At 47.6% G+C, this 15,503-nt stretch overlaps 1 protein-coding gene across 1 annotated transcript in view; it reads left to right on the top strand.

Moving 5' to 3' along the window:
- Positions 1 to 15,355, top strand: part of HCLS1 (hematopoietic cell-specific Lyn substrate 1) — a 32,309-nt gene extending 16,954 nt beyond the window's left edge. Inside the window, exons 4-14 of the mRNA XM_008266857.4 lie at positions 468 to 597; positions 2,357 to 2,467; positions 4,891 to 4,945; positions 10,264 to 10,374; positions 10,941 to 10,996; positions 11,609 to 11,678; positions 12,950 to 13,164; positions 13,545 to 13,649; positions 14,125 to 14,371; positions 14,512 to 14,583; positions 14,778 to 15,355. Coding sequence (XP_008265079.3) covers positions 468 to 597; positions 2,357 to 2,467; positions 4,891 to 4,945; positions 10,264 to 10,374; positions 10,941 to 10,996; positions 11,609 to 11,678; positions 12,950 to 13,164; positions 13,545 to 13,649; positions 14,125 to 14,371; positions 14,512 to 14,583; positions 14,778 to 14,911 — 1,306 coding nt within the window. The 3' untranslated portion in view covers positions 14,912 to 15,355. The remainder of the gene's footprint in view (positions 1 to 467; positions 598 to 2,356; positions 2,468 to 4,890; positions 4,946 to 10,263; positions 10,375 to 10,940; positions 10,997 to 11,608; positions 11,679 to 12,949; positions 13,165 to 13,544; positions 13,650 to 14,124; positions 14,372 to 14,511; positions 14,584 to 14,777) is intronic.
- Positions 15,356 to 15,503: the final 148 nt, after the last annotated feature.

Genomic DNA, 15,503 nt, shown 5'->3' with positions numbered 1-15,503 from the left:
TAGACGTTAAGCTTTGCCATAGTTAAAATCATTTCTCTGAGTAGACTCCTAGGACTAGAATGTATATCTTCAAGGTATGTGAATATTTTTTGGTTTCTTGAGGCAGATCAGTCAATTTAAAAAAAAAATGCATGCAGAGAGGGAAACAGCTTCCTACTTATTAAAATACAGGTATCATTGTCCGCTAATATTTAAGCATGTAAAAAATGGCACCAAAGGCCAGATGGTTATTTTAGTGAGAAAAATAGACTGGAGAAAATATTATTGCCTTCTGGAGAATATAAATCAGGCTGTGGTTTGCAGGCCATACTGATCTCTCACTTTGAGACCCCTCCCTAGGATATTTTAGGGGCTGTGTTATGGCTAAAAACAAATGGAACAAACCTCAGCATATCCCTTTCTTCTGGGAAGTGGGTCCATCAACCTCCCTGTGCTAGATAAATGCCAGTCACCTGCTTAACTTCCAGCATCCACCAGCTGAGGAGCAAAGTGTCAGAGGAGCATGACGTCCTCAAGAAGAAAGAGATGGAATCAGGGCCCAAAGCGTCCCATGGCTATGGAGGTCGGTTTGGAGTAGAAAGAGACCGAATGGACAAGGTGAGTTGAAAGGGAAATATTGGCTTCAAAACAAAACGAAATGAAACAAAGGGGGCTGGCGCCGCATGGGGTGGGATAAGCCTCTGCCTGCAGCACCAGCATCCCACGTGGGGGCAGGTTTGAGTCCCGGCTGCTTCACTTCTAAACCAGCTCTCTGCTGATGGCCTGGGAAAGCAGTGGAAGTTGGTCCAGGTGCTTGGGCTCCTGCACACATGCAGGAGACCTGGAGGAAGCTCCTGGTTCCTGGATTTGGATCAGCCAAGCTCTGGCCATTGTGGCCATTTTGGGGAATGAACCAACAGATAGAAGACCTCTGTCTCTGTTTCTCCCTCTCTCTGTTTGTGGCTCTGCCTCTTAAATAAATAGATAAAATCTTTAAAAAAAATAAAACAAAAAAACTTAAGATAGATCAACTCATTTATTGGTTTTATGTTTTTAAATATTTATGTGTTTATTTATTTATTTGAAAGGCAGAGATAGAGAGAGGGAAAGAGAGAGAGAGATTTTCCACCACCTGGTTCACTCTCCAAATGGCCATAAAGGCCAGGGCTGGGCCTGGCTGAAGCCAGGTGGCAGAGGCCCAAGGACTTGGTCCATCTGCTGCTGCTTTCCTAGGCACATTAGCAGGGAGCTGGATTGAAGTGGAGAAATGACTAGGACTGGCATTCTTGTGAAATACAGGCGGGGGCATAACCTGCAGAGCCTCAATACCAGCTCAGGTTCTATTTGCTTGTTTTATATTTATGTAAAAAGTGGAACCACAGAGCAGAAGAGAGAGAGATCGTCCATCGCTGGTTCACTCCCCAAAGGTCCACTGAAGCCTAGAACCAGGAAGTCCATCCAAGTCTCCCAACTGAAGCCACCATATATGCTGCTTCCCAAGCGCATTATCAGGAAGCTAGATCGGAAGTGGGGTAGTCGGGACTAGAACCACCACTGACATGGAACGCAGTCATCCCAAGCAGCAGCTTAACCCACTGTGCCACAGTCACCACCCCTGGCTTTATGGTTTAAAACATGTTCAAAAAGTACAGTGTTCATTTAGGGTCTGAAAGAGAACGTCCGCACATATTTGTATCATTTTTTTTTTTCTGTTTAGATGGCAGAAAATGAAAGGCAAAACTGGAGATCAGCTGGTCTCCTGTAGCCCCTGTTACACTGCCACCTGTAGCCCGAGGAGACTGGAAGCACAAGTAGAAAAAGGAAAAACATGTTTTAAATCACCCCTCATTTTCAAATGTTTGTGAAGTATATCTGTGGTGCATCCTCACTGATTATACTGTTGTCTACAACTTCAGAGTTCACTTCTGAGCTCCGGTGGCCAGGAGCACAGATCTAGAACTAAAGCACCCGGCTGAGTTCCTACAGTATTAGTCCCAGCTGTGGAATGCAGCCAGTCCTCTTTGATCTCTTCCTCAGAGGAGCCTCCTTTCCACTTTGAAGCCTTTGTTTCGCTCTTTTGTTATGATTTCTATGCTGCAGTGTGTACCTGGTCTCCTTGTCTGGCTCCTAGCCCACACTCTGGGAGCTGTCGGAGTGGCGGCTTCCTGGTGGTATTAAAACAGAGTCAGCCATGTGCAAAGCTCTGGAAAAAGTCTTCTTGCTCTCCCATCACATGTCCCTTGGCATCACTGCCAGAGGCTACAGGGCTGACCCAAATGGAATTTCTTGTGTCCTTATGCAATGCCACTCCATCTCTGTACCTATTTTTCAAGGTCATGTTGACCTGGTCACTCACTCCCTCCTTGGTTTTTCTCAGAGTGCGGTGGGCCATGAGTATGTGGCTGAGGTGGAGAAACACTCTTCTCAGACTGATGCTGCCAAAGGCTTTGGGGGCAAATACGGAGTTGAGAGGGACAGGGCAGACAAGGTAAGTGACAAATCTGTCCTCGCAAACCCAGCTCAAATCATGCAGAACCTGCTAGCTCACCCTTGAATGTAGGCTGGTGGCTCTTTGGTGAAAGACAGGGAGAGGATGCTGCCAGGGCAAGGCATTGTCACTGCGAGAGACAGGGATAGATAGGAGCTCCCGTGACTGCCCTGGTCAGCCTCCATGTTGGAGACCACGTGCTGAGCTCAAAGGCATTTACCCCCATGAGGCGAAGCCCCCCAGACTCTGTTTAAATAAGTCCCGCAGCCACTGGTTTTTAATACCTTATGTGTGAAAAGAGAAGAGAGAATTTCCAAAGTTCCTCTTTATTCTAATATCAAAATCTTATAAATATTTATGCCTTTTGGGAAAACACAGCCATCAGTTTGAATATTATTACCACAGCAGCAAATAACCAAGCAAGACAACCAATTAGAGCAACAAGATTTTAAGAAAGTAAAATTAGCTTTTCCCAAGGTTCAGCATCCATTTCTGAAGCATGGGTATTTGTAAAGTTTCCTTTGGACAAAAAAAAAAAAAAGTGGTTTTAAAAAGAAGAAACAGAGCAGTGTGATTACAGGATGATAGAGTGGACAGGAGAGGAAGATCAGTAACTTGCTGATGTTCTCACTTCCGCTTTTGAAGATCTAATTCTTTGAACCTGCTCTTGATGATGCAAAATGGGGCCTCCTCCCTGAGGCTGCACACAGAGAACGTCTTCACAGCTCACTGAGATTTTTTCTTTTTACCAGCAGTTGTTAATTAGGTGAGCCTTAATCCTTCATGCTAAGTGCTGGGATGTTAATGGGCTGCATTGAAGGGAAAATCAAAACATACTATAAAAGAAAGGCAAGTAAAGAAAGTTATTTTTATTAATTATAAACATGTCAACAGGTCTACACTTTGTAAATATTATTTATTTTATTTATTTGAGGGACAGAGACAACAGAGAGAGCTCCCATCCACTGGTCCACTCCCCAAATGCTGGCAATGACTGAGGCTGAGTCAGGCCATGGCCAGGAGCTCAGAATTCAGTGCAGCTCTCCCACATGGGTGGCAGGGATCCAAGTACTTGAGTCATCCCCTGCTACCTTCCAGGGTGCACATTAGCAGGGAGCTGGAATGAAGAGCAGAGTGGGACTAGAGACCAGGCACTCTGATGTGGGATGCAGGCATCCAAACCAGTGGCTTAGCTGCCAGATAAAATGCCTACCCCCAAAAGGTAATTTTTTAAAGGCAACAATGGAAGATGAACATATATGAATATTTCTCTGTAATCAGGATAGACTTTCCTGTTCCATCTGGGCTCCCTCTTGGCTGCCTGTGCTTAGCTGTTACATCTTCTACTTCACCAGCCGTGAACGGAATCACCTAAACAACCAATGTGATGTAAATCAAGAAATAGTCCATACTACTAATTTTTTTTTTTTTTTGACAGGCAGAGTGGACAGTGAGAGAAAGAGACAGAGAGAAAGGTCTTCCTTTTGCCGCTGGTTCACCCTCCAATGGCCACCACGGCCGGTGCGCTGCAGCCGGCGCACTGCGCTGATCCGATGGCAGGAGCCAGGTGCTTCTCCTGGTCTCCCATGGGGTGCAGGGCCCAAGCACTTGGGCCATCCTCCACTGCACTCCCTGGCCACAGCAGAGAGCTGGCCTGGAAGAGGGGCAACCAGGACAGAATCCGGCGCCCTGACCGGGACTAGAACCCGGTGTGCTGGCGCCGCTAGGTGGAGGATTAGCCTAGTGAGCTGCAGCGCCAGCCCTTACTACTAATTCTTAAGATGCAAAACCTAGACTTGTTTAGGAACGTAGCTCTACACACTGGTAGGCTCCAGTCAACTCATCCAGTTCTGGAGCTTGCTCGCGTGCAGACTCTCTCCAAAATCCATTTTTGAGTTTCTACTATTCAGAAATGAAAGACAAGAAATACAGTGTAACTAGCCAGGAACAGACTAATACCTCTTGCAGAGACCTAAGGGCTTTATAGCTTACAAGACACTTTTCTAACTATTATCTCCATTTTAGTTTTGTGAAAGCACTAATTTAGCAAACGACCCAATGCAGACACTTTATATTCCTGTCCCTCTTAGCTGTTGTATTAGTCCAAATGAAGAGGAAGCATTTTACAATTGCACTAGGTGAGACAGCTGTGCCTCTCTTCATCTCATAATTTAAGACAGTAACACTAAGTTAGAGAGCTGTAGGTAGGGGAGGTGGAACTTAAATCTAGAACTGTGTCCTGAGCTTGCCGCTCCCTGCCTCCATACCACCTGTCGGAGTCTTCTTGGTTTTCATGCTTATACTCAGCCCTGGACCCTACAAACTACCTTTGGGGCTGGCCTGGGGGTCAGGGGGGTGGGATGGGCCAGGAAAGGGAAAACCTGTCAATTTGGACACTAACCAATTTCTTCTCTCCTCTGTAGTCAGCAGTTGGCTTTGATTATAAAGGAGAAGTGGAGAAACACACATCTCAGAAAGGCAAGGACCCTGCACTTCAGCCTCAGCAACCTGCCTGGCCACTATCCTGCCCAGTCTTCACTTCCCAATAGCTGCCAGCAGCTGCCCTTAGTTCCAAGACCAAGCTCCCCACCACTTTATTTATGTTTTAGTCCAAGTTTGTCTTTGCTTCTTTCTCCTTCCTTGCCTTCTGTGAGATCGATCAAGGTTTCCTAGTCCTTTTTTCCCTAGTGATGGATTGGAAATAAGATATTCTACTCCTTTACTTTAGACAGTTATCCCTAACCTTTAACATGTACCTTTGACTTAAATTTAAAAGTAATCATTATCTCTTTCTAAATAATATAGGAATCATACAACATTTAAACTCCATTCTTTCTACCAGTCATATTGATGTCTGGTATATTGGTTTTATTTTTTTTCCCCAAGATTCATTTTATTTCTTTGAAAGACAGAGTACAGAGAGAGGTATAGACAGAGAGAGAGGTCTTCCATCTGCTGGTTCACCCCCGAGATGTCCGCAACGGCCAGAGCTGCGCTGATCCAAAGCCAAGAGCCAGGAGCTTCTTCTGGGTCTCCCACGTGGGTGCAGGGGCCCAAGGACTTGGGCCATCTTCCACTGCTTTCCCAGGCCATAGCAGAGAGCTGGATCGGAAGAGGAGCAGCCGGAACTAGAACCACCACGAATATGGGATGCTGGTGCTTCAGGCCAGGGCTTTAACCCACTGCACCACAGTGTCGGCCCCAAGTTTTATCTTGTTTTTAAACAAAAATGAATCATTATTACCTAACTGTTATATCTTCTACCTCACAAGCCATGAACGGAATCACCTATCTAACTTGACTAATACACTGACCAGTTTCCTAGCTTATGATTTTTTACAGGATTTCATTGTTTCTTCCTGACTTCTTATGTTTGTTTCTTTCTTGCTAACATATATCCTTTGGTAAGTCCTTTTTTTTTTTTTTTTTTTTTGACAGACAGAGTTAGACAGTGAGAGAGACAGAGAGAAAGGTCCTTCCGTTGTTTCACCCCCCAAATGACCACTACAGCCAGCGTGCTGTGCCGATCCGAAGCCAGGAGCCAGGTGCTTCCTCCTGGTCTCCCATGCGGGTGCAGGGCCCAAGGACTTGGGCCATCCTCCACTGCACTCCCGGGCCACAGCAGAGAGCTAGACTGGAAGAGGAGCAACTGGGACAGAATCCGGTGCCCCAACCAGGACTAGAACCCGGGGTGCCGGCATTGCAGGCGGAGGATTAGCCAAGTGAGCTGCAGCGCCAGCCACCTTTTATAAGTCTTTCAGTGGGTCTACAAAACAACTCCCAATCTTTGTACAATGCCTTTATTTTGCAACATTAATCATTGTTATTTTCCTTTTATCTCTTTGAAGATATTATCTCATTGTCTGACATTTCTCTCTCTCTCTCTTTTTAAGGATTTATTTATTTATTTATTTGAAAGACAGAGGTACAGAGAGAAGTAGGACCAAAGACAGAAGTCTTCCATCTGCTGGTTCACTCCCTAGATGGCCGCAGCGGCCAGAGCCATGCTGATCCAAAGTCAGGAGCCAGGAGCTTTTTCCAGGTCTCGCATGTGGGTACAGGGACCCAAGGACTTGGGCCATCCTCTACTGCTCTCCCAGGTCATAGCAGAGAGCTGGATTGGAAGTAGAGCAGCCAGGTCTCTAACTGGTGCTCATATGAGATGCCAGCACTGCAGGCATCAGCTTTACCCGATACGCCATAGCACTAGCTCCAACATTTCTCTTGTAACAGTTTACTGGGGCCAGTGCCGTGGCTCACTTGGTTAATCCTCCGTCTGCAGCGCTGGCATCCCATATGGGCACTGGGTTCTAGTCCCGGCTGCCCCTACTCCAGTCCAGCTCTCTGCTGTGGCCCAGGAGGGCAGTGGAAGATGGCCCAAGTGCTTGGGCCCCTGCACCCATGTGGCAGACCAGGAAGAGGCACCTGGCTCCTGGCTTCGGATTGGTGCAGCACCGGCCGTGGCAGCCATTTGGGGAGTGAACCAACAGAAGGAAGACCTTTCTTTCTGTCTTTCTCTCCCACTGTCTGTAACTCTGTCAAATAAAAAAAAAAAAAATTTATTTATCATTCCTTTTAGGTAACATGTCTTGTCTCTCTTTTTTTTATTATTATTATTAAAAGTTCACTTTATGTCTCTGATACTCTGTGGTATCATCAGCATAATCTAGGTGTTGGGTTTATTTTTTATTATCCTCTGTGAAACTTAGTGATCCTCGTCAACCTCAGATATGACTTTTATTATGGAAAGTTCTTAAGCATGTTCTCTTGAGTGGCACCTTTCCTTCCCATTTATTCCTTCTTCTGGAACTCCCATTGGGTGTGTACTAAACCTTTCCTTCTCTTCTTAGGGTCTCTTAGTTTCTCTTCCTTATTTCTGTCTCTTCATTTCCTGGGCTGCATTCTGGGTTATTTCCTTGGATCCACATGAAACTAATTTTTCCTTCAGGTATGTTGACTTGCTGTTTAATCTGCTGATTAAATTTTTAACATGCTTTCAGATATTTTCATTTCCAGAAGTTCCTTTTGTTTCTATTGCAAATCTGCTCATTCTTTTCCCTTAATGACTCTGGCTTTAGTTATGATATCTCACTTCTTTAATCTCTTTATTTATTTTAATCTCTTTAATGATTTTAAGTATATTCTATGTTTTGTTTCATATTTCTTATATTTGCAGTTCTTGGGGTGCCAATGCTTCTGTTTGATTAATCTTCTTTTCTTCATGTTATTCATTTCCTTGGTTTATAATTTTTGTTTGTGAACTTATTTCACTGGGGGAGAGGTGTTGTTTTCTTGGAATTTCACATGTCGTAGGTTAAGTACCACTCACAGAGAAGTTTTGCCTCTACTTCTGGCTGAGTTCTAAAAGTCTCACTGGTAATGGGCTATTTTTTTCTTCATTGTTTTCCTTGTCCAGTTCAATTTCTTGTACTGATATAACTCTGCTCAGTCTCTCTATATTTTCCTAAGTCAGTTATTATATGCAGTAGTTTTCAAGGAATTCGTGCATTTCTTCTTTGTTGTCAAACTTATTGGCATAAATTGCTTTTTACTCTGTACAAGATTTATAGTGATATGATTTGCCCATTTACTTCTATTATTGTTAATTTGTGTTTTTCCTCTTTTCAATTGATTTTTATTACTAAAGTTTCAAAAATTTTATTATTTTCAAAGATCTAACCTTAGGCTTCACTAACTTTATTACCTATCTACTGAAAATTTATTATTTTTACAATTTTTTCCTTCTTCTTAATGTAGGTTTAGTTTGTTCTCTCTCTTCCTCTTTAAAGTAGAAACCCAGGTTGATTTCAAGCCTATATGTCCTTTCTAGGCACTTAAAACTATACATTTCCTTCTAAACACTACTTTTGCTGTATCAGGGGAACTTTCTTAATTTTATTAGTGTTGACTTTAATTTAATTCTGTTATCAGAATCTAATTTCTATTTCAGTCTTGAAATGTATTGAGATTTACTGTATGAACAAGTACATGGTCTATTTTTGTGAATGTTCTCTGTGTATGAAAAATTTATATTATGTAGTTTTTGGGTGCAGTATTCTGTAATACTCAGTTAGATCTTTTTTGTTAATAATGTTTGGATCTTTTTTAATTTTACTGATTTCTTTTTGTCTGAAATGTTCATCAATAATGCGAGAAGGGTGTTAAAATTTTCAAAAATGCTCACAAATGTATTTTAACCCCTACTTTTGTGAGTTTTTGCTTGATGCATTTTTACTTTATTAATGGGCTTATATCAGTATACATAGTCCTGAAGAATGACACATTGTGCTTTCACCGTTGCGTTATGTCCTTCTTATCTGTTACAATGTGCTTTACCTTGAGGTCTGCTTTGTTTTATAGTCATGCCATCTTTCTTGTGTTTATTCCTTCCATGGCATATATTTTCCTGGATCATTATTTATGTTATTTCTCAGCTTGGTATTCCTGTGGCATGTAGTAGTAAAAAAAATGTATATTCATATTCCACACTCAGGTGTAGGCCTGAAATTTCCAAATCTCATAGATAAGCTTCTCCCTTTATTAAACACTGAATTGCCTATAAGCCCTCTCACCATTTTCTTGGAAAGATAGAATTTTTCTCAACTTACTTTGTATAAGAGGACAGACCTTCATTTCTGGCTTCCTCCCTCCCTACTCCATTCTGGTATAGAAAATAGCACCCGCTTGCATAGCATGTAAAGCCACCGCCTGCAGTGCCAGTATCCCATATGGGTGCTGGCTTCAGATCTGGCTGCTCCACTTCCAATCCAGCTCTCTGCTATGGTCTGGGAAAGCAATAGAAGATGGCCCAAGTCCTTGGGCCCTTGCATGCACCTGGAAGACCCGGAAGAAGCTCCTGGCTCCTGGCTTTGGATTGGCACAGCTCTGGCCGTTGTGGCCAACTGGGGAGTGAATCAGCGGATGGAAGACCTCTCTCTCTCTGTGTCTCTCTGCCTCTCCTCTCTCTGTGTAACTCTGACTTTCAAGTAAAATAAATAAATCTTTTTTTTTTTTTAAAGAAGGAAATGGAGCCCTGGACCACAGATCCTAAACCCTAGTCATTAAATTTGAACTTAAAATACCCTTGGGTTTCTGTAGTGTCAGCTCATACACTCAGCTTTGACTCATCTGTTTGTTTCTGGGGCTGGGACTCTTTTCTTGTTCTATTCTTCTGAGCTTCACTAGAGCCAAAAAATCGTTATATTTTAGTTTGTATTTCTTTTTTTCCCTTTTTCTTTTCTTATTAACTGGCATGTCTGTTCAATTATATGGCAGTAGGGAAAGGCATACATTTCATATGTATCTGACATTTTTTTTCCTGGAAATGTCTCCACACTATATCCAACTCTTCATTTTTTTTTTTTTTAAGATTTATTGATTTATTTGAGAGACAGCGTTACAGAGAGAGGGAGGGAGGGAGAGAGAGAGGTCTTCCATCCACTGGTTCACTCCCCAAAAGACTGCAACAGCCAGAGCTGGGCCAGTACGAAGCCAGGAGCTTCCTCCAGGTTGCCCACATGGGTGCAGGGGCCCAAGGACTTAATCTACCACACCACAGCACCAGCACCTTTGGCTCTTCCTGAAAGAAGGGGGAAAACTGAAATGATCTCATCTTGGGCTGTCACGGAGGGAGGAGAGGAAAAGAGTGAGCAGAGCTCAGCTAACTCACCTGTGCTTAAGTCCCGCTCTCTCCCCAGGCACCTCTCTCCCGGCATTCATTCCTTCTCACTTCGCTGTCCTCGCTCAGGGTCCTGTGGGCTGAGAGTGGGCTCTCACGGCTGCTCCTTCAACCCTAGATTACTCTCGTGGTTTTGGCGGCCGTTTTGGGGTGGAGAAGGATAAACGGGACAAGGCAGCTCTGGGCTATGACTACAAGGGAGAGACGGAGAAACATGAGTCTCAGCGCGGTGAGTTGGGGTTGGGAGGAGGGTGGGCCGCAGCAGAGCAGAGATCCTCCTTCCTCCCTTTCTGGAAGACGACCCAGAGGCCACAGAACACAGAGAGGGGAGAGGCGGATGAGTAGTGGACGTGCGTGCACGTGTGTGAGGTGGGGCGGCTGCCGTGGTGGAAGCCCCGGGGGTGGGGGGTGCTCGCCGCCAGCCAGGCTATGGGTGGTCAAGGGTGGTGTGATGTAACTGTGGCTTCAGGCTCCCTCTGCCACAGCCAGCACTGAGAATCTACTTCTTCCCTCGGTCATAAAGGGTGGCTGCCTTTCTTTCTTTACATTTCCCCCAACCCGTAACTTCTGTTTTCGTGTTTCCCTCTTGCCATCGTCTTCGTTCCAGCTTTTTTCCTCCTCTTGCTTTCCCTCCTCTTCCTGGCCATTGCTCTTGAGCCTCTGATTCCCACCCCCACCCCCCACCGTGGCCTCCACGTCCCTCTCTTCTGGTCTGTCTGCTCCTTGCTCCCTCTCCCTCCCCCTTCCCAGCATGCTAATCTCCTGTTTTGACTCTCAGAGCTTTCTGTCCCGCAGATTATGCCAAGGGCTTTGGTGGCCAGTATGGGATCCAGAAGGACCGAGTGGATAAGGTAAAGCACCAGAATGCCGCTGCCTTGAGCAGAGTTCCCTGACCTAGGGGAGCGCACAGAGATGAGCGAGAGCAAGGCTGGGGGAAGGATGGGGTGGTGGTGCTGGGGCCTGGAGTCTGTGCTACCAGCATTGCTGCCTCCCTGATGACTTTCCTCAGCATCCCATGGGCGTGCCTTTCAGAGCCTCAGCTTTGCCTGACAAGAGTACAGGGAGGCAGGGAGAGGCAGAGAGAGATGAAGCCCAGGGAAAGTGATGTTAGACTTGGAATTTCATGGCTCTTGGCATTGCTGAGCCCAATCCTTAGTCTCTCCCACCCCACATCACTGTGCTCTGTGAACATTAACCAGGGGCTCTGCTATATTTTAACAACTGGACTTGGAAACCTGAGATTCTAAGTACATTGAACTTTCCAAAAAGGGGAGCTGAGCCTACCAGTTTAGAACTTCTTTACCCCTCTTTCTGCCACAAAACAATATTAGGATACCATGTGCAACTGTTGAACACCAAATGGTCAGGAACACCTCCTACGGTGGTCCTATCCCCCAGTCCTGCCTTCTGGGTCTCTGACCTCTCCCCTCCCTCACACCACACATACTGTTTTCTACTTGCAGAGTGCTGTAGGTTTCAACGAAATGGAGGCCCCCACCACAGCTTATAAGAAGACGACACCCATAGAAGCTGGTGAGTCTTTGTGATCCCTTCTGTGTTCAACCCCCTCTCTTTTCATATCCTTGCTTCTTCCTAGACTGTTGCCTCCATGTCCTTTAACTACCCAGATTAGCTGACGTAGACTTGATCCCTACCCTGATGGTCTCCACTTCTCCGATTTTTGTCTCCTAGAAAAACTAAGTCAATAGGACAGAGATAGACAGGCACTGGGAAAGGAAGTGGGGGTGGGATAGGGAACTACTTGGGAAGGCTGGATGGGGATAGGAGCTTGGGATGTGATGGAGGATGGGTGTTGGCCAAAGGGCATCCAGAGCTAAGGAATATTGTCAGGGAAGGATGTGGGTTAAGGCATCAAGGCTTATAATTTTTTTAGATTTATTTATTTATTTGAAAGAGTTATACAGGGAGAAGGAGAGGCAGAGAAAGAGAGATAGAGAGAGAGGAGGTCTTCCATCCACTAGTTCACTCCCCAATTGGCCACAACGGCTGGAGCTGCACTGATTTGAAGCCAGGAGCTTCCTCCGGGTCTTCCCACAAGGGTGCAGGGGCCCAAGGACTTGGGCCATCTTCTACTGCTTTCCCAGGCCATAGCAGAGAGCTGGATTGGAAGAGGAGCAGCAGAGACTTGAACTGGTGCCCATATAGGATGCTGGCACTGCAGGCGGCAGCTCTACCCGCTATGCCACAGCGCCGGCCCCAAGGCTTACAATTTGGAAAGGGCAATAACCTCTGGTCACATGGCCTAGCTGCATGGAAATCTAGGCTTCGGCTCCAGCCATCCTCTCTTAACCCCTTTATTCCCCCAGCAGCATCCCTTTCCTTCCCCTCCACGAGTCTCCTCATCTCATCTCCTGGCTATTGATTCCCTTTCCTTCAAGTACCACCCTTTCTCCCACCCCTAATCCAAGGCGACCCTATTTCTTCTTTTGTTTAAATATTTATTTTATTATTAGAAAGAGTTACAGAGAGAGGTAGAGACAGAGACAGAGAGAGTTCTTCCATCTGCTGGTTCACTCCTTAAAATGGCCACAACAGCTGGAGCTGATCTGATCTGAAGCCAGGAGCCAAGAGCTGCCTCCGGGTCTCCCACATGGGTGCAGGGGCCCAAGGACTTGGGTCATCCTCTGCTGCTCTCCCAGGCACATTAGCAGGTAGCTGGATCAGAAGTGGAGCAGCCAGGACTCAAACCAGCACCCATATGGGGTGCCAGTGTTGCAGGCCAAGGCTTTAACTCACTGTGTCACAGCGCCAGCCCCTCTATTTCTTCTTGCTTGTGCCTGTAGCTTCCAGTGGTGCCCGTGGGCTGAAGGCAAAATTTGAGTCCATGGCTGAGGAGAAGAGAAAGCGGGAGGAAGAGGAGAAGGCACAGCAGATGGCCAGGCAGCAGCAGGAGCGGAAGGCTGTGGTCCAGATGAGTCGCGAGGCTCGACAGCCAGAGGTGCCCGTGGAGGAGCCGGCAGCACCACCAACTCCATTACCCAAGAAAATCTCTTCAGAGGTGAGTGCCTGGCCTCTGGAGTCCCCTCCAGGATCTCTTCCCTAGACAGGAGCCTTAGGGATCAAAATCACTGGCAGAAACTAGGGCCAAGAGACACCCTGTGTTGGGCAGTCTGCTACCCCTGTCTTCAGGAAGATGTCAGTTTGTGTAATTGGGCCTCCTTGACCAGCTGATGTAAAACAACAAAAGCTACGACAACATTTCCATAGTACACTAGCTGGCAGATCACCAACAAATACGCCCTTGCTGCAGAGCTAAGAGGAGAGTCATGGCTTCAGGGCGGAGCACACACTGGACTGGCAGAGCAGGAGGCGTGCTCACGGTGGGTTGCAGAGTAAAGGTGGAGGCCTGCTGGCTAGATCATGCTTCATCCTCCACAGGCCTGGCCTCCAGCAGCGAGTCCTCCACAGTCAGAGCCTGAGCCTGCGAGAGCCAGCAGGGAGCGCCCAGCGCCTTCCCTCCCGGCAAGGCAGAATCCCCCAGAGGTAAGCAGGTCCCAGAGCTTCTCTGCCCCCAGCCCATCTCCTGATGTCTTGGGGAGGTGGGCTGTTGCAAGCCACAGAGTGACCAACCATCACCGTGTGCCTGGGCTGGTTCTGCTATTGGCACGGGAAGTCCCCACTCTGGGACACTCCCCAGTCCTGAGCAAAGGAGCGCCGTTGGTTATCCCAGCAATGCGCTCTCGCCTGAGATTTCCAAGGCATCTGACTCACCTTCCACTTCCCTCCCCTCACACCTCCCTCGCTCCCCTCCCTGATTGGGTGTTTAGGGTGGGAGGTGAGGAACGCAGAGAAGGAGGGCCTGTGTTTTCGGAGAGGCTGTTTGGTGGAGGTGAGGCGAGAGGGAGAAAAACTGAGCTGGTGAAGGGTGGGTCCCCCCAGTCCTCCGCTGGGCGTCTACTGAGTCCTCCTGGTGAGTGGAACGCCCCCCCCCCCCCCGCTCCACCCTGTGTCTCCCCAGGACAACGAGGAGCCCCCAGCTCTGCCCCCTAGGACCCTAGAAGGCCTTGAGCTGGAGGAAGAGCCGGTGTATGAGGCAGAGCCCGTGTACGAGGCGGAGCCCGTGTACGAAGCGGAGCCTGATGCCGAACCTGAGAACGACTATGAAGATGTTGAGGAGGCGCCCACGCACGAGCAGGACGAGGCGGAGGGGGACTACGAGGATGTTCTTGAGCCTGAGGATCCCCCTCATCCCCCGACCCCAGCTGGTGAGCAGTGGGGCGGAAGCACCTCCGGAATTGAGTCGCATGTAGGGGAGGGGCCGAGGGAGCGAATGTGTCCCCTGCTCACAGGATCTGTTGGCCCCATCCGTGTTGCTGAGACCGTGTTTGTATCTCTCCTCGCGCAGGAGCATCAGGCTGCCGTGCTGGGGCTGGGGCTGCGGGGATCTCAGCCATAGCCCTGTACGATTACCAAGGAGGTAGGTTGGCAGGGGCCTGCTGCTGGGAGGTCCCTGACACAAGAGAGGGGAATGGATTCTGGGGATCAGGGAAGGATCCGGGCTTGGCATCAAGAAAAAGGCCAGGCCTGTTTCCCTCCCTGACGTTTGCAGGGGCAGGGGGGTGGAAGGGCTCCTGTCTGGCAATGCTGATGTCTTCTCCACTGCCTCTGCAGAGGGAAGTGACGAACTCTCCTTCGACCCGGATGACATCATCACTGACATTGAGATGGTGGATGAGGGCTGGTGGCGGGGTCGTTGCCACGGCTACTTTGGACTCTTCCCTGCAAACTATGTCAAGCTCCTTTAGTGATTGGCCCTTTCCGTCTCCTGCACAGTGCAGCTTCCCATGTCCACTGTGGCTCTGCTCCAACCATCCCCATTCCTGCTGGAAGGGTCTAATGGGATGGCCCAGGTAGCCTAAGGGTCTGCACAGTCCCCTCTTCCACTTCATTCAGAGCTTGGGGCAGAGACACTAGGAGGAATGGGGTCTCCTGCACATCAGCGTCCTCTCTACCCTGGAGGAGCTCATAGACACTGCCTGTGGCACTGCCTCCTCCCCCATGATCGCCCCTCTAACAGCCTAAGTTCTGTTCTCCTCCACTGTGAGCTTGGGTTTTCCAGTTTGCTTAGCTGGAGTAGGTCTAGAGTGCCTAGTTGTGCTGTTTGCCCACTTTCCTTCCCTGCAGAGATATCTCTGGACCTCTGCTCAGTCCTAAAATTGGAAATAAAGTGGGACTATGGTTCACCTCTATGCTGAGGTCAATGTGGCCCTGACTCTCATGGCTCCAAATCTCCTTTCCTCTCCCTGGCATAGCCAGAAGCTTCCCTCTTTTTGCTGCCCAACCCCCTACAACTTGGATGTCAAGACCTAGGCCTTTTCCTTGGGTGACACTTTAAAC

Source organism: Oryctolagus cuniculus, chromosome 4, assembly GCF_964237555.1.
Source record: "Oryctolagus cuniculus chromosome 4, mOryCun1.1, whole genome shotgun sequence".
NCBI lineage: Eukaryota > Metazoa > Chordata > Mammalia > Lagomorpha > Leporidae > Oryctolagus > Oryctolagus cuniculus.
The sequence above is the reverse complement of the archived record's forward strand: the minus strand, read 5'-3'. Positions and strand labels throughout refer to the sequence as shown.